At 39.1% G+C, this 18276-nt stretch overlaps 2 protein-coding genes across 2 annotated transcripts in view; one reads left to right on the top strand and one right to left on the bottom strand.

Moving 5' to 3' along the window:
* ME1 (malic enzyme 1) overlaps window positions 1–11671 on the top strand; it is a 202918-nt gene extending 191247 nt beyond the window's left edge. Inside the window, exons 12-14 of the mRNA XM_026121035.2 lie at window positions 1486–1659; window positions 8960–9058; window positions 11315–11671. Of these exons, the coding sequence (XP_025976820.1) occupies window positions 1486–1659; window positions 8960–9058; window positions 11315–11473 (432 nt within the window). The 3' untranslated portion in view covers window positions 11474–11671. The remainder of the gene's footprint in view (window positions 1–1485; window positions 1660–8959; window positions 9059–11314) is intronic.
* A 2462-nt stretch (window positions 11672–14133) lies between these two features.
* Window positions 14134–18215, bottom strand: RWDD2A (RWD domain containing 2A). The gene is given in 4 exon segments (XM_064508721.1): window positions 14134–15193; window positions 15195–15667; window positions 17484–17707; window positions 18069–18215. Coding segments are annotated over 3 exon segments (876 nt in total). The 5' UTR covers window positions 17685–17707; window positions 18069–18215; the 3' UTR covers window positions 14134–14991.
* Window positions 18216–18276: the final 61 nt, after the last annotated feature.

The following is an 18276-nucleotide window of genomic DNA, read 5'->3' as shown; positions in this document are numbered from 1 at the left end:
TGTGGGCTGTCTGTCAGCACTTTGATAGTATCACAGCACTAAACGTGCATGCTACTGAATGATACCAGACCTAATATTCCTAATGTTCAGCTATTAGCAACATGAGCCCTGTCTCCACTTCTGGGCCACCCCATACCCGTCCCTGCTCCCCAGCTGTCTGATGCCAGTGCCAGAGCTGGCCCTGCTTGGCCTCTCTCCCCAGCAGCAGTGAGGGGCAGGAGAATGCCTGGAAGCCAACTGCACTCGCTTTTCTGGGCTCTGGCCTGCAGTGCTGCACCCGCTCCCCAGTACAGTGCCAGCGTGGAGCTGCATGTGTATTTGGGTCCTGGGAAAAAGATTTAGAGGCCTCATGTGAACAACAGTGTAAAATGAGTTAGAGCCTGTTCTCTGGTCACAGAATCACAGAATAGTTGCGGTTGGAAGGGACCTCTGGAGATCATCAGTCAACTGGAGCAGGGTCAGCTGGAGGTGGTTGCCCAGGACCGTGTCCAGTTGGGTTTTGAACATCTCCAAGGGTGGAGACTCCACAGCCTCTATGGGCAACCTGCTCCAGTGTTCAGTCATCCTCACAGTAAAAAAGTATTTTCTTATGTTTCAACATAGTCACCTTCCTGGCCCTTCCTCAGCACAAGTGATGTGGCATAACTTGTATCCATACAGTTAAACTCTCTAACTCCCCCAAACAGGTTGGCTCTTCCATACTGTCTGTTGGGACCAGTCTGTGCATGGTGCCTGGACACTATCAGGAACAGTGCTAGCTGGCACTACACAGAAATCTGCTAGGAGCATGCTGACAGTTTGGACGATCACATGCCAGTGCCTGAGATAGTGCCCTGGCCCTGTTCTGTATATTACGTGTAGCCAAAAGGTGGGGGCAGAGGCAGTCCTGTTGTCAGCTTATGCTGTAGGTGGCACCAAGGGATGACGTCCCACGGACAGAGCTTGCCCGTCTGGCATTGTGTTGAGCTGCAGAGTGGCTTGGAAAGGGGAGCTGGGTAGAGGCAGAGACCCCTGCCTCTCCACAGCCCCTCAGAAATCCCCTGACCCTTCATCCAAACGTAGCAGGTCAACATTACTGGCATTGGCACTGTTTTTGTGGAAGATCTCCTACTGTATTGGGAAAAATTCCAATAGCATCGCCCATTGCTATCACAACAGTATTGTCCACTTTGAGTTTTACAACTTTTGGTATTTTCTGTGTACCTTCTTCCCATGCACATCTGGCATGGAAGTACAAAATGAATAATTAATGCTGGTTTTCACTTTTCCCTCTTCTAAATTATACTAATATCTACCTTACCTGAGTAAGGCAAGTAGTTGCTCTTGACACATGTTCAGTCAAATAGCTCTAACAGCCTCTCAGAAGAATGATTAAATAGATGTAACCCAGCTTTCGCAGTGGTAGGTATTTAAAAGGGTGTACAAAATATTTCAACAGCTTCTCTCGACTAACATCCTTTGTTTTTCTCTGCCGTTACCATTTAGGGACGTGGCATTTTTGCCAGTGGAAGTCCTTTTGATCCCGTCACTCTTCCAAGTGGACAAACTCTATATCCTGGACAGGGCAACAATGCCTATGTGTTCCCAGGAGTTGCCCTCGGCGTTGTTTCATGTGGACTGAGACATATTGGCGAGGAAGTGTTCCTCACAACTGCTGAGGTACTGTATTAAAAATTATTTAAATTCCTTAATTTAGTAACTGGGTAATAATGAGCAATTAAACAGAAATAGCTAAATATTTTTAAATTAGAAAAATATCATTTTCTCTGTTTAAGATCTTTATTTGCAAGGTATGTTCTTTTTCATAAATTCTATTTTGAGCAAGTTATTTTTAAATAGTTAATATTTGGTCAGAAGGACATCTGATATGTACTTCACCTTCTGCTGGAAAGGAGAGAAGAGAAAGGAAGACTTCAGTGCTGTATTAACACAGGTGCATGCAAGTACATACAGTTTGCATACATGTGCACATAAACTTAATTTTAGACTGAAAGAAGCTATATCCTGATGCTCGTAACTTTGGGGTAACACTTGTGCGTGTTTTGCTTACAAATATTATTTGGATTTCTTTAAGCTTTTTGCTATTTTTGAGTAGAGGTGTTAACATCATGTTTCTTGTGGACCTCCCTTGCCAACAGCTGGTAAAAGTGCTGTATTACTCCGTGGTTCCTCACACCACAATTTGATGCAATTGCCATGTTATTCTTCCCATTTTATTTCCTATTCTTTTCTGCATTGGTTCTTTTCTTTCTACATGCAGTTTTTCATGATCTCTGTTCTGATTTTATCCAACTTTGCCCTCTCCTCCTTTATCCCCACTCAGTGGGCAGAGAGATGAACAGAGAGCAAGCACATTTGGTCCTGGGGAGTCATTCACCACTTCCAGTGATTTTTCAAAATCTGACACCCACTCCCTTCCAGCATGACATCGCATGTGCACAGGATTATATCTTCAACACCTGTTGGAGAAGAATCTGGGCTTTATTATTCAGAATCCTGTGCTCAAGCAAAATAAATTAATAGCTGTGGTTAAAATTGAATGTATTCAATTTTTTTTACAAAAAATCTACCAAAACAATAAGTTGATCTTTTTGTGGCCATTTCTTACTTAAGAAAGTTGTAACATTCTGTGCTTTTCTGGGTGCAGCATCTTTGCTCCCCATCTGCTATCATCTGCTTGCACCCTTACCACTCTGTCCTCCTGGCCTTCTCCTTCCCCCTCCTGCCCTGCCCTGCCCTGCAGTTCCTCTTTCTTCCTTCACCTCTGGGGACTCTGCTCCTGGCTGACACTGAGATCCAGATAATGAGCCTCACTGGACTCAGCTGGCCCCCACCCACAGCAGGAGGAGTTACCTCTCCTTGTGCTCCTTGTTTGGCTGTCAGCATCACACTCCCAAGCTCATCCCACGTTCAGCACAGACAGTGGTTCTCATCAGAAAGCCCTAAGCAGTGTGAGATGGTTTGACTGTGTCCATGCAAGGTCATTAAAAACTGGATTCTTTTTGCTTTTATTAAGGGGGATGGCAGTGAGGGAGGTTAGCATCAGTATACTGAGTTAACCCTAATTAACTTACATTCACTTCACTGGTGATTTTTACCCAGTAGAATTTATACCAATTTACAATCCACAAAGCTTCACAAGAGTGCAGTGTCCTAATCCTCAAGGCAGCTGAATGAGTGTGCTTGAGAATACATGGGTGGTGTAGGTAGCGTACAGAGGAAGCCTAAAACGAAGTGAAAGTATCAACTATTATGGAAAGCTCAAAGAAGAGGAAACAAGATGCACAGAAAGCAAAAGTGAGAATACCTGACTCAACTCTTCCAGCTTTCTGTAATGAATATTGCATTCAAGGTCTCCTGCTCCTTGTGTTCTCTTCAAGGATTAAAGGGAAGAAGATGGTCTTTTACTATCACTGAGGCAATATTGATTCTGTGATCTTATGACTGGCAATATGTGTGATATGAAGCTTTCTTAAAGGACAGGCACTTGCATGCTACCCCAGCTGGACTTCTGAGAGCTTTTTTAAGGTGCATACTGTGACATCTTTAAAAAAGTTTGACAGCAGCTTGCCCTCTATAAGAAAGACATTTGCAATTTCCATCTGTAAAATGAGTAAAAAGTCCAGACTGTCTCCACTGGCTTTAACCATCTTAGGAGGGCAACGATCCATCTCATAAGTCTTTGGGTAATTATATCCTGCTGTTTCCAGTCTTCCCCTGTAATTTCAGTTGGATATGGTGTTCTTCGCTTGCTGCTCTAAACTGCTGTGTTAAACAGTTGTCTTACTTCATTCTAGAAGTTGCTTCATTTTGGTTTGGGTGAAATGGGTCCTATATATAGAATGCTTTGGCATGCTGATGGATGGATGAAAGGTGACACATGGCAATCGAAGCATGTTTTAAGTGGCAGTATGCAAAGTCAGCAAAAAATCCAGAGAAGTAAAATGGTATTGGAAATCTTAGGGAAGCATCTAAATTCTCTCTTAAGATAGAAGTTCTCTCCTGCCTCTTTTCAGTAAAGATTTTGCTACATAAATGTCTTCTGAAGCATGAAGGTCCCTAATAAGTTTGACATGTGCACTTTTCTTTTTTTCTTGCATAGGAAGTTTCTATTGGCTCCAAAGTCAATGGACAGCTCTTCACAATACTCTCAGAGTTAAGCGTATTCACATGTGGTCTCCCTAACTCTGTTAGAGGCAGTCAGTCATATGTCTGGATCCTGAGTGAGTTGAGGTCTGCTACTGAGCAAGGAGAAAACTGATAGATTTCAAAGAAGGCTTTGCTAGAAAAGGTATCAGGAATGTGAAAGCCAGGAGAGCTTAGGCCCTTAGCTGAAATTACAGTACAAAGCAAATGCAAAAGTGCTTTTTTTGTTTTCTGGATTTTTTAATGGGAAGATAAAAGGAAGGTAATTTTACATAGTTGTTAGAAAAGTTGTTTGTATTCTCCATTTGAAATGGAAGTGCCCAAGAGGCTACAAAACTTAAAACGCCAAAAACATGCAGATTATTTAAATAAAGAGACCTTCTCATTTTGTAATGGTAACATATCTGAAAAAGAAAAGTATAAAAAATAAGCAGTTCAGGCTGCTTGCCTGCATCTCCTGAATTCTCGCTTTGCCACCTCTACAAGTAAATCTGATAAAAGTCACAATTAGCTTATTGTAAGTACAACAAATTCTACTTTCAGGTGTTCTTTTCTTCATGCCAAGTAAAATAGAATGTAACTTTGGTTTTGGTTGATAAATCTAAGGTACTAAGCTGTAATGCCTCTTAATTGCAGGCAATTTCTCTGTGATGACAAGGGACATTACCTAGTCTTCTGAGTCCTACCAAACACAACAAAAAGGCCAGAGAATTATGAACTAATGAAATATTCTTGGCATGTGTGACCTACAGTTCAGTTGCTCCAGAGATTATCCTATTAAATCCTTTCATTATAGAAAGTATGTCCTCAAAAAGCCAAGATGCCCGTACTTGCTTTATGCCATTTGCCCAGTCTTGGCTGCCGTTCATTTAGATCATGGAATAAGCTAATTTCTCTATTAAAAACTTTAAATAATTCAACTTTAAAACTTGAAAATGGCCATAGTGGGTCAGACCTAAGATCCAAGCAGTCCAATATCCTTCTGTGAAAGTAATTAGTAGCAGAAGCTGAGGGAAAGAGGACAAGTGAGCAGAAAGGATAGATTGATCCTTCTGTTGAAATGGTGTCCCAGGTTCTGGCAGCCTGTGCTTTAAGGACTTCCTGAGCTGGAGCCTCTACCCCTGTATGGATTTCTCTTTCATAAATGAGCCCAATGGCTTTTAAAGCCTGATTATACTTTGAGCGGCTTTTGGCAATTAACGTCACAATTTAATTATGAGTTCTGGAGGAAAAAAAACTTACTTCCTTTTATGATTTCCTGCTGCCTGATGATTTGGGTTTCCCATATTGTCGTGAGAAATGTTCACCTTCATTTGTCTTTTGTATCTTCTTTCAGTCTTTTCTTTTTCATCTTCTTTCCCTACTCTATTTAGTAAATCTCCTTGTACAAAAACTAACCTCCTGATCATCCTTTTTACTTTTTATACCATATCTGATTCTACCCTTTTCTTGTTTGAATGAGGTGGAGCAAAAATGCACACTATTCAAAGTGATGGTACAGTACAGTTTTATACATTGGCATAATTACATTTTCTATATGGACCTCTCTTATTCTTAATAATTCCTACACTGACCCATCTTTTTTTTTTTGCTCTCCCATTGACTGATGTTCTCCAAGAACTTTTTTCAGAGACCACCTGAAGAATATGTCATTCCCTTTGAAAAGTTTTCTTTTTGTCTGTGCTTTTGCAGTTTTAAGTGCTTTTATTTGAGTTTGTCAGAACAAATAGTTATGGCATCTGTATAGTCTAAATTTGCTACCGCTTCCACTTTGAGTAGACTCTTGCTCAAATGTTGTCTGACTTGCTTTGTACCATCCCCATCATAAAAAAGAAGTATTCTACTTTCTAACCTTTTTTCAGTGCTGCATTACATTAACAGCAACTTCTTATTGATTTCTGCAGATTTCATGTTTCCTACAGAACCCTGTTAAACTGTTAACAGCAAAATTCACTGTTACAAGCTCCTTTTTACATATTCAATTGCAAATCCTGTTTGATTTCATCAGAGGATTAACCATCGTTAATTAACCTAGTTGTCGTTAATGGGAAAAAGCAAAAACTGGGAGGAGATCTTATGTTGTCTTAGCTCCCTCTACTGGTTTTTTTTTTTTTGTGACTGCTGTATTTCTCAATATCAGATTAAAATGTAAGCAAGTAATTACCCTTTACTTGTTATATCTTGGATATAACATCTTGTTGCCCTTGTTAACACTTCCTCTTTGAATGGAAAAACTTACTACAACTACTAGTTTGCTGAGTAAATTACAGAAGAGAGCAAGATTTCTCTTTGAACTGGAGATACCGTAGCGTTAGCTCTCTTTCATTCAAACTTTTAGCCACCTTCTGCCAGGAGGACAAATTCATGATGGTCAGGCATTTCTTTTGATGAAGTACTAGTTATTTACAAGCAATGCACCCAAGCTCTAGTTTCCTGCATACAACAGGAATTGTGGCAAGTAGTTTTTGCTCTCAGGTTAGTATGCTATCTCAAAAGTCCACAAAATTTTTACTTTCTGTTTGGGCCGGGTTTTCAGTGTTGCATTTCACAGTGTTTCCAGGACTCTCCTCGTGCTTTCAGAACCTCTCATTGGTCATGCACAGCTCCACCAAACATTATCCAGACCAGCATATCTATAAAGTAACCTTCTGGATCACATCACTCAGCATTACCTCATCACTCTTAGACTAGTCAGTGCTTTGGCTCTAACCTTTTGTTGTCTATGATCTAATTACACAAAGATGTATCTAAAAGTGCTTTCTCATTTTTCCTGAAGGGACCATGAAGGGTGCATCTACATTAGTCTTTTGGTATGGATCAGAAGTGTCCTTCTGGAGCTAATCTCCCTAGTGTCCCTATATAATGTACCTTGGTTCACAGTGTGGCATGGTGTTGGGAGAGGAGGGGGGACTGGTTTCCTTTTGGATGATACTAAACTGAAGGATGCACTCCAGGACCGTATACCCAATGTGCAATGGAAACTGTTTATAAAATGTAACAGATTTAAGAGGCATGAGCAGTTGCTCTGTGTAAAGAACCTCCTTTTACTGTGAGTTAGGGGTGTCCGACTGTTTGAAGGGTAAGTGACCTCCTCCACATAGTCATTTCCTTTCTGTCCCAAAGCAGCATATGGAAATGTACTTCTGGATTCTGCTGATGCAAAACTTTCTTAAAAATATTTTTTTAATATTTTGTTTTGAGAACTATAGTAGAGAATTACAGTGAAGGTAACTATTAAAAACTACATAAAGCCAGTCCATGTTTAATATATGAATTTTGTGCTTAATATGTTTAGAAGATACTTAGATTTGGTTCTAACTAGTAGCTCCCTAGAAGATAAAAAGGTTGGCAATTAAAAAAATGAAACCTTCAAGTCCAACAGAGAGATTACAAAGTAGAAGACAGGTTAACAAGCTGATTATCAGGCTCATCAAATGTCCATCAGGATCCCAAAATGACAAGCATAAGTATTAGCTAATGATAACAAGAATATCATTAGACCTAAAGGCAGCTCCATGACCCCTTGGTTCTTAAATGGTGCCTGCTGTAGTAACAGATGAAGTTGATGAAGTAAATCCACAGCAGAATGTGCATGCAGTGTCTCTCCTCACTCTGCTGAGAACTCCCTCACATCTCAGGGCAATAAAAGATTTTTTTTTTTATATGACCAAGGAAACACAAACAAACAGCTTCTCTATCTTGTCATGTTTTCCTGACCTGTTCATTGCTGGAGATTTCCAGCAACATTTCCAGTCTTACTAGAAAGGTTCAGGCCATGCAGGAGACGTTCTCTTCACAAGATGTGAATCAAAACTTCTATATCCTTCCTTGTTTCCCTTAGTCAGTCTGGTGAAAAATCAAGCCAAGAGCAAAATAATTTCTTCAGTTATCTGGTATGGTTGAGATGATGGACTTACTGCAGCCTTAAAGTGGAGTGGACAAACTCTCTAGCATTGGTGGGTTTGTTGTCCCAACAAGCCAGAATTTAGCATTAGACCTTCTATTTTCTACATCTGACTGCAGTGATCTGTAGGACTTTAGAAGACACTGGATAATATTTCTTTTAGAGAATCAACAGCTTTTACTTAGCTTTGTTCTGTGGTTGACCATCATATTTTTATGATCCCATACAGATAGATTTGTGAGCTAGATGCACAACAAGCATGCCCAGCCAATGGTAATTTTTTCTGAAGTGTTTTGCCCTTTTGACCTGAGAAGCTCTTACAGTATTCTCTGCATAGGCTGACTTAACAACTATCAGAATAACAGGTGTTTCTTTAAAAGTTTTTTTTTTCCCAAATTAAGACTGATGGCTGGAGGGATTCCTCAATTTATATCTCATAGTGAAGCACTTGCCAGCTCTTGTGTATCATGGACTAATTAAAAACCCTGTTCCTGTTCTTTTGATCTGGGTGAACTACACAGCTTTTTAACTCATTTGTATCATGAAGACAGTGGTATTTCCTCTTAAGTGGAAATGCTTAACAAAATGGTATCAGATTTTACATTACTAGTCTTCCTTTCTCTCCTCTCCTATCTACAAGCATATAAATGAATAAAGATTTAATACAATCAGAGCAAAATAGTCTTATCTGAGTGAGAAAAAGGCATTTTGTGCTCCCTAAATTTCTAGCTCTTTTGTAGATACTCCTAATAGTAAGGTTGGTTGTTAACAAACACTACCTAGGTGGATTAAGCAGTATCTGCATGATTTGCCAAAGAGAAACCGTTTCTTTCCTTGTTAAGACTAGATCACTCATAAAGCTACAGCTGTGTCTGCATTTGAAGTTAAACATGTCTACTTTATTTCTAGGTAATAGCTCAGCAGGTTTCAGAGGAGCATTTAACAGAGGGTCGTCTGTACCCTCCTTTAGTCACTATTCAGGATGTGTCACTGAAAATTGCTGTGAAGGTAAGTCACTCCAGTCTTTTGTTACTTTTTCTTTTCTTATACTCTCTACATAATTTAACATTTGATTTGATGAACTAATGTATCTGTCTTCACAAAAGTTGTTTTACATCACTCTTGGTCAAGTAGTAGTTTCTAAATTAAATTCAAGTGTATAGATATAACTCCAAATTTATTCCAAGTACAAGAAGGAAAGAGGTGGAAGTGTAGCAGATTCACTGTTTATTTACCGATGTTAAAGTGGAATGATGTCTCTAGAGCCTACACTGCACTGTCTGCTGGTTAGGAGATGTTATGCCAGTTGGTGTGTAAACTCACAGTCACGAAAGCCTGCACGTTTTGTTCCTCCATGATTATCGGTTGTCTGTGAAGAGGCTAAGCAATGCCCTTTGTCCTGTCACTGCTTCATTTTGTCCTGGCCTATCAGAAAACTAACTGCAGGGGATGCTTTTTTGTCTATGGCTTTTTTTTTTTTTTTAAACTGGCAAATATAGAATTGATGTGGATAGATTTTAATTAACTGACCTAAACCTGCAATTGATAAACCTGCAATTTCACCAAGAAATCTGGCTGTCCTAGGGGGAGGAAGAGGAAGCTTTGAAATACTGTACTTAACCGCAGTTCTTCCCTCATTCTGGTGGGTCTTTTCGGATGTTTCTTTTACTCTAATTCTTGGATTTCTCTCTTGGTTACCTTACTATAAATAATCCCACTTACTGAATATTCTTTTGAAAGAACAATGGAGATCCCTCATGCATGAAAAAGTTCCCTTAGCTTTATTCATTCTGTGTATTAAGAAAAAAAATCCTTCTTGCAGTTCAGGTTTTTTTATGCAAGTAATAGCTCTAATCTGTAGAAGTCAAAATATTACCTGCATTCCTCAGTCTAAATCAAACCACCCGTGTTTGGCAGAAAGACAGCAACAGAGGCTCCATCTCTATTGACCCTGTAAAGGTTATTTGCATGTGTGTACATATAATCCAAAAAAGGAAAATGTTACCAAATAATTCTTTTTCTGCCTGACCTCTATTTAAACTTTCTTCCTGCAAATACCAATTCTGGCTCATACAGCACAAGAGCATTAGTGATGGCCCCTGCCCTTTCCAGGGGAGGAATACTTTGAAAATTTTTTGGAATACCAAATCAAGGGTATAAATTCAGACCTCATTCAACTGTGATAATTATGTGCACAGACCTGAAGATGAACTCTTATATTTTAAAACACCTTACGTGCTTCTCAGACAAATCAGGTTGGGTTTCAGATTAATCCTAGAAAGGAAGTCTGAATATAGTAACTCTTCTATTTGGGGACTTAGCTTCTCACCAAGCTAAAACAATTATTTTAAAGTGAGGGCTGAGGAGAGCAGGAAGAAGATTGTCTTTCTCTATTTCAAAGTAGGTGCATTTGTCTGCCAAGTAAAGCTGAAGCAGATCTTACCAAAGATTGCTGCTGCTTCAAACCAGGGCATCAAACTTCGGGTGTTTTATAGATAAATGTCCAATCAAAAGTTACATATTTCTCAAGTAGGTGTTCTTCAGGCATGAGAGGCTACCTTGATGTGCTGAGTGGGCTCCAAACCCTTCAAAACTTCATTTCATTCTAGCTATACTTGTGATAATTGATTCACTTACTTAGATATGATCTGGGGGAGAAAAAAGCAAGCACACGCACGTGCACAAACACACACACACAAAATATATTTTCTCCAGCCATCTGAGGAATCAAACCTGTTTAGTGTGTAGGGCCTTTTTTTTCTTGTGAGTTTACCTATAGCAAATACTATAAGCTTCTCTCATATACAAGGAGCATAGAAGCTCTAAAAAAATCACATTTTCCTTACCGTGCTTTGAAGATGTTAAATCTGAGTAATCTGAGGACAGAACAGCAGAAATTGTACCTCTAGTGCTTGGGGTTTGTGGAGTATTTTAACCACTGCTGCACAATAAAAACTATTACTGGATGAGGAGGAACACTGAACAAGTCACTGTATTTGTAACAGTAAAGACCAGATAATCTTGGAAGAGTTCAAAAGTAGCATGAGTAAGACTGACTTAAATGGATGCAGACATCATCCTATTCCTAATCTTATTCACTATATACTAGCCCAGATTCAGTGTAAATTTAGGTAAATCATCTGACTGACCGCACTAGAGAAGGTGAAGTCTTATACTGATTTTAAACTAATTCCTACTTAAATCCTGTTAAATGTACTGAAAAAGTTTATCAGCACTAATTAGCAATTTAACGTGTCTTTCCAGATCGCAGAAGAAGCCTATAGGAATAATACCGCCTCCTCCTATCCTCAGCCCAAGGACCTGGAAGCCTTCATCTGCTCTCAGATTTACAACACCGATTATAACAGCTTTGTGGCTGACTCATATACCTGGCCTGAAGAAGCCATGAAAGTGCAAATGTAAATATTTAACTGGGAATGAAAAAACTAGCAGCAGTTAAAAGCATTACAATATTCAGAACATTTCTGCCTAGTAAACCTAAGAATAGTTAATTTTTTTAAGATGCAGAAACTTTTTCTAAATTGCAATATTTGGTTAGAAACTGAGATTAGGAAGTCATTAATTACATATGAGAAAATAAAAATTAATTGGAGAAGTGGATTTGTGTTGTTCATTTTTTGATTATTATTTTACCTCAGATATCCTACAATAAAGTCTTACAGATCTTTTTGTAATCAAAATAACTGGTTGTAACTTAAGTTCAGCATTTTGTCACAAACATCAATGAAAACAATACTAGGCTTAAACAGACAAATAATACAATGGAAAATAATCTAAGAAATATATGTGAGCACTGTTTAAACCATTAAAGATCACAATGTAATTTGCATAAACTGACAGATCATTATTTAAAAAAAAAAAAAACTTTAAAGAATACAAGTTTAGATTATCTTTCCTCCAGAGAAAAGCCTTATATTTGTCTCCCGTGGTGTAGATTCCTGAGACTTTTATGAGAACTAAATCTGCAGAAGCTTTTGTTCATATATAATTAGACCATTTTAATTTTACTTAATAGCTAAGCTGATGTCATGTAGATGCTTGAAGATTTCAGTCGCTCTGCAGGATAACTGCTGTTTTGATATTCAGCAATTGTTTGGCTTAAAGTTCATGAAGTACTTGGACTTCATGTTCTTGACGAAAAAAAGAGAGAAGACTTCTTTTTGACTGTGTATTTTATTACACACATCAGCCATCTGGTTAGTAGGCCTTTTATGTATTAAACCTTGTGCATTTACTGTTTTTATAAACAGCATAGAAATCTTTGAATATTACAGGCCAATGTATTTTTAAACACACATCGTATGTGATAAAGTATTATTCTTTGTAACAAACTTCCAAATCACCCAGCCAAGGCCTACTGAATAATTATGAGGAAAAGAATCCATCATTATGGAGGGATCAAACACATTTTATTAAAGCTTTGATATTTACTGAACATTTCTCTCTTACTGTTATCTGGATGCCGATTATCTGTTTAGCAAAGCTTTGATATTTACTGAACATTTCTCTCTTACTGTTATCTGGATGCCGATTATCTGTTTAGCTCAATTTCTTTGGTATTGTTTGTACCTTAGTTTCTTAACTTGCTAATTCTGAATGTTATGTTCTTCTTCTACACACTAAATTTCATTTGAAGATACCTTGCTTACTTTTCTTACCCCTTCTAATTTGTCAACTAGTTATGAAAAGTTAGTAGTAACTGGCAGTTACCCTTATCCTTGTATAAAAAAAATTATTTCCTCTGCAAAGCACAACTGAAGCATTCAGGGGAACTACTCATGACTCATGATTAGCATCCCCAGAATTAAAAAACATGAACCCGTGATCTTCCTTATATACTGACCAGCTGACCAGACTGTATCATCAGTCATTTCCACTTTTAGAAAAAATGTACAAACAACAAAGCTTTTGCTCAGAATAAAGCTTCAGCCAGCTCCACCTCTGAATTGTTTGACCATCCTCCTACACAGCCTTTCTGACCTTCTATGCCAGCTTGAAGTCTCATGGATAAGGCCTATTTCTAAAACTGTTTAGCTACTTCTCACCAAGACTGAAAGTAAATTATTTTATTGGGGCTAATAAAACTTGCATCATGTGGAATATGCATTGGCATACTGACATGTCACCTAATGTTCTAAAAAAAAAAAAAACCCCCCAGAATTACTGTTATAGAATTATCACTCCATGAAAAGTGTAATGTACAGTTCTGGAAACAAAGGGCAGTTGCACTTTTTTTTTTTTTTTTTTTTTTAAACCTATCACGCTTTAGCAGTAGCTCTACAAAACCAAAAAAAAGAATTTTATTTGTCCAGCTCCTCAGTTCTGCTATGGCTAGACTGCAAGTACTGACCCCACAAAGAAGAGACACTTTTCTCCCCATTACATAATGGGTAACTGTCAACATTTTTTTGTCTGTGCTTTTTATAATATTGGCCAAAATTATGGCCACATAAACAATATTCATACTTACCACAGTAATATATTTCAGTCATTCTGAACAACCTGAAATTTTGTCATCACCTGTATTTCAATATATTGCTATTATGAAAAAGGTATTAAACACTTTCTTGTATTTTATTTGAAATACAATAGATCTCTGTTATTAATTCTATAGTGGTGAACTGAGTGTACTGAAATACAGTTGTTAAGTAGGAGCTGTCCAAGTGGTCTGACTTTTAGGTTAGAACAGCCCTAACCTCTACAGCTCACCAGTTAAGTCTGGTTTTTAGCTCAGTACCAGTTTTCATATTACTGTGCTCCAGTGACAAAGTGGAAGGCAACAAAAGCAGCAAGCTCGTGGTTCTTTAAGGCACAGCTGCTTGGACTTTTCAGTAGCATTCATCATCTACATATTACATCGATGACCTTGAAATATGATTTATAATGATCCATTATAAATTGGAAGTTCTAACTGATCTAATCACTATCTGAACACAGACTCTGTACACTGCCGAAAAGGAAAGAGCTCCCTACTGAGACATTAATATAATATTATTTCCTGTAACAAGCTCCTGGAAAATTGTCTATATCTCAGTACTAACTTGACATAGCAAAGACTGGTAAAGTTGTACGCATTTTTATTTACTATATAAGGAAAAGAGACAACATTAAACTTTTGTTTATTATATCACCTCTTACATGCTTTCATTTCCAAGGTGCTTGGCCTAGCAATATATATACGAAATGTCATGAGGTGAGCAGCTGAAAAATTACTAATAACATACACAGACCATAATGAGATAGTAGAAAGAGCAGCTGGAAAATGATGGTCGGTAATGGCAGTAAAATTGAATAGGTAATACCCAAAGCATACAAGTGACAGGGTAACGTGGGATTCCCCCCCCCCCACACACACACTCCTTTATTTAAAAGCAAAGCTTGATGTTGTGGTTGGGCACAGTCTTTGCATTTCATGGAATGAAGTGAGAGCGCATGCTTTGTGAAGCAGTACAAAACACTGCATGAAGTAAATCATGAATACAGCAGTAAGATTTCTTTGAGCAGAATATGGTTTTGTATTGGAAACCACATTGATCTGTGATAGCAGCCAGTTCAGTCTCCTGTAGCTCTGTGTGGAAGCTGTTAACTACAGGCTTGCACCTCAGGTTAGTATCATACAGCATAGTATAAGAGGAGACAGAACTGTATAATTCAGGATACTGCACGGTGGAATTTTTATCATCTTGTAACTACTTCTTTGAGATGTGGCTCAAGAATGATAAATGCTGATTTTAGGGTTTCAGAAAATAAGCAAACATTTCTCAAGTGTATGCAACAATTCAGAACAGAAGCAAAGATTAACTCCTTGAACTGTCCTTCTTGCCTGTTAAAGTTTCCCATTTCACAGTAGCTGTAAGGCACAGTATTTCAATGTTTGCTTCATCACCTGCTGTCCAAAATTAAAACTTACACAGTTTCTCTTATTTGTCTGAAAGTTTGCCTTCAACATCAAAGAAAATCTGAAAAATATGTCCACTTTGATGTTGTTTCAGGAATTCTAGGAGCTGGCCCAGATCCATGTGATAGTCATTCCTCAGGCCATAATCACCATGCGCCTGAAACTGTAGGTCTTCAAAAGTATGAAAGAGACGAAGACTATCAATGTTTCCCTCAGTTTCTATACTCCACATGCTTGCATGAAATATGCTTCCAATTGGGATACCTAATAACACGCCAGAACTCTTCACAGTTTTCTCTCATTCCCTCCACACAGATCACACCAGATTTTCCTGTTAGACAGAAGCCAATCAGATTTAACTTCTTTGCACAGTCAAAAATCTTTTTTCTCAGTTCCTGCCTATATATATGATGGCTATAGATCCACATGCGATGAAATGTTTCTTTAAATACTTCTGCTTTTGAAGCACCTTCAGAAGTGCTTGTACTGTTTTGCAAATAAGGCAGGCTGTTTTCCTTCACCCATTGGACAGCTGCACATACACACAGTTCACCTAAATCCAAAGAGCTGATGTGAGAAGTGAGGTGAGTGTTGAGCTGCAACTGTTGCTGTCTGTTTAGTGCATCTGATCTTGCAAAAAGTTGAGGAGCTACATGAAGATACATGTGAGGCAACAGTACCTGCAATTCTACTTTTGCCTTAAAAACAGAACACACACAAACACAAAGAAAGAAAATGAATTCTGCAGCTGTTGAAAGCCATGCTAGTTTCTTCTTTCCTGTCAGATTATGAGGAGATGTAATTAAGATTACCACATGCTAAAGACTGGAATTATTTCTTCCATTTTCCTTTTGCCCGAATAACCTATTCTTTTGCCTGTTCCTTTTGTTGCACCTTGCTGGGACTTTCCCAACATCTCTAATGCTATCAAGGCTGATCGCTTCTGCTCTATTTCCTGAGATAACACTGTGGCTTGACAGAAGTTGGATAGATATCCTCTAGGGATATTTCTACTGCACGTTCCATACGCTGCGCTCAGTGTTGCTTCAACGGTAAACTACAAGGCTCTCAGAGTAAAGGGGCAAGTGGCTTTTGAGAATCTTGCCCCTTACCAAATTCATATGATCAATGAACTCGTCACAGTTGTTGGATGACCAGCTATCCCAAGAAGGAAAACAGGAACAAGAGTTAGATGGAAAAGTGTTTATGACTGTACATATTGTATATTGTTACTATTTTAAACAAGTATTCACCCTAACAGAGGAAGTGCTCTCAGAATTACATGGAATAAAATCATTTTGATCCTAAGTGCATTTTAGGAAATGGAAACCTCTCAGTTACGTAGGCTGATCTCCTACTGGATCCTACACGGGCTGTTGAATTTCTCTGATTATTCCTACAGTGTCTTAAAATGGAACACTTCAGTTCCCTGGAAACTGAACTTCACCTGTGGTAACAAAGAACAGGAGAGGATTCACGTGCCCTCAGTGCTTGAGGCTCTTATTTACCATTAGGGGACTTCCACTAAATTATACAACCATATGATTAGTCCTGCAGAGAGAACTGAATCATTAAATGACTAATTCCTTCCCAAGTTCCTTGAAAATCTGTCATGGGAAAAAAATTCTTACAACACAAGCTGTCCATACACAGTTCACTAAGCTTCTCTAAAAAGGCTGGGTACATTTTAGATGGATACCTAATCTTGTAGTTAAGTTTCCAAATAATGATGTCTACCAATTTACCCTGTAATTTGTTCCAATGTTTAATTATTGCTATTTCTAGGAAACTGCATCTACTTCTAGGTTGAGTCTGTCTACTTTCAACTTGCAGTCATTGCACTATTTTATACCCGGGCCTCCACTAACGGCTGTTTTCTGTGCAATTATTTACATCACTTATTGAGAAAAAGGTTAGGCATGACAACTAAGGTAAGCTAATGGAACTCATTATACTGTAAATGTTGTCTCCCAGTTCCTAGGCTGGTTTTAATGTTCATGTTACTCTTAACAGTGTTCCACCATTTTTGACTATTTTTACATTAGTCTTCTTTTCAAAACAAATCAATGAAACTAAGCATGCATGGCAAAGGGCAGATGAGAGAAATATTAGAGGGGTTTTATTAGAATAGTATAAAGTGCAACATTTGTATTTACATGAGGAAAGCTTTACCTTTATAATACACAGCTCTTTGTAAACCAGTAAACTAACAACCCTTATATGGACGCAACCCTAGCTGAGCTCTTTTGAATGTTGTGTGCGTACAGCTAATATCACTTACTTATTCTTATCTGCAATTCTATTAGCCTTTCTTGCACAAAGTAAATTAAGACTCAAATAAATAACTAAAACACAGCAGATGTTTTTGTTACTCTTAACTTTTGAAATGGCAAATAGAAAATGTGTTTTTTTCCTTTTCTAGAGCAAAGTTGGGGGGAAAAAGTCTTGTTTTTTAAGCGTCTGCGCTAGCAGTAAAGAAAACACACATGAACACTTCTAAGTGGAAGTCCTCACCTTTGACTCCCCTACATCGATAGCAACCGAATACCCGAGCTGCGGGGGCAGAGCTCCCTCAGAGTTTCTCAGATAGCGCTGCATGCCAGGCACGGCATCCTCATCACACAGGTTTATTTCACCTTTCTTCGGGAACATCGAAAAGAGCATTTCCACTTCCAGGAGCTGGAGCTCCAGACACTCCTTTACTGTAGCAGCCATAACACACTGCCCTCCACACACACCTGGAACGAGAAGCCTGGAGTCAAACTCCACGGTTTAGGTTTTTTTTCCCCTGTAATCACGAATGCTAGAGCGTTTTTTCATAGTGGTTTGATCACCAGGTGACCCCGAAGGCAGCAGCCGTAACAGGCGCTGCCACGTCTCGCCGGGCGGCGGTAGCTCTTGGCGCGCCTCCGCGGGGCCGCTGCGCTGCAGGGAGCGCAAGCTCCCTCCAGACAAGCGAGACTGCGGTCAGGGGAGTCAGGTCAGCTCCAAGACACGCTCCAACAGCTCTCCCCCCGCCCCCCCGAGTGCAGCAACAGGGCACGCGCAGCCATCCTACGTGGCGGCTGCAGCGAACAGCCGGCTCCCTCCGGAATTCACCCCAGCCGGCCGCGCGGGCACCGCTCGCGGAGGAAAAGCCGGCGTCCACGCAGATCTGGTCACGGCTGGCGACAAAGGGCGGAAATATGCCGAGTTGGGGGCAGTCCTGCCAATCCCAAGCATTAAAAAAATAGATATTTCTACATGTATATACACACAACTTGCCCTGATTTCTCCATAAACCGGGAGGTGTCACTGTCGCAACAGC

Source organism: Dromaius novaehollandiae, chromosome 3, assembly GCF_036370855.1.
Source record: "Dromaius novaehollandiae isolate bDroNov1 chromosome 3, bDroNov1.hap1, whole genome shotgun sequence".
In the NCBI taxonomy this organism is placed as follows: Eukaryota; Metazoa; Chordata; class Aves; order Casuariiformes; family Dromaiidae; genus Dromaius; species Dromaius novaehollandiae.
Note: the sequence above shows the minus strand (reverse complement) of the source record. Positions and strands in the feature narration are given on the sequence as shown.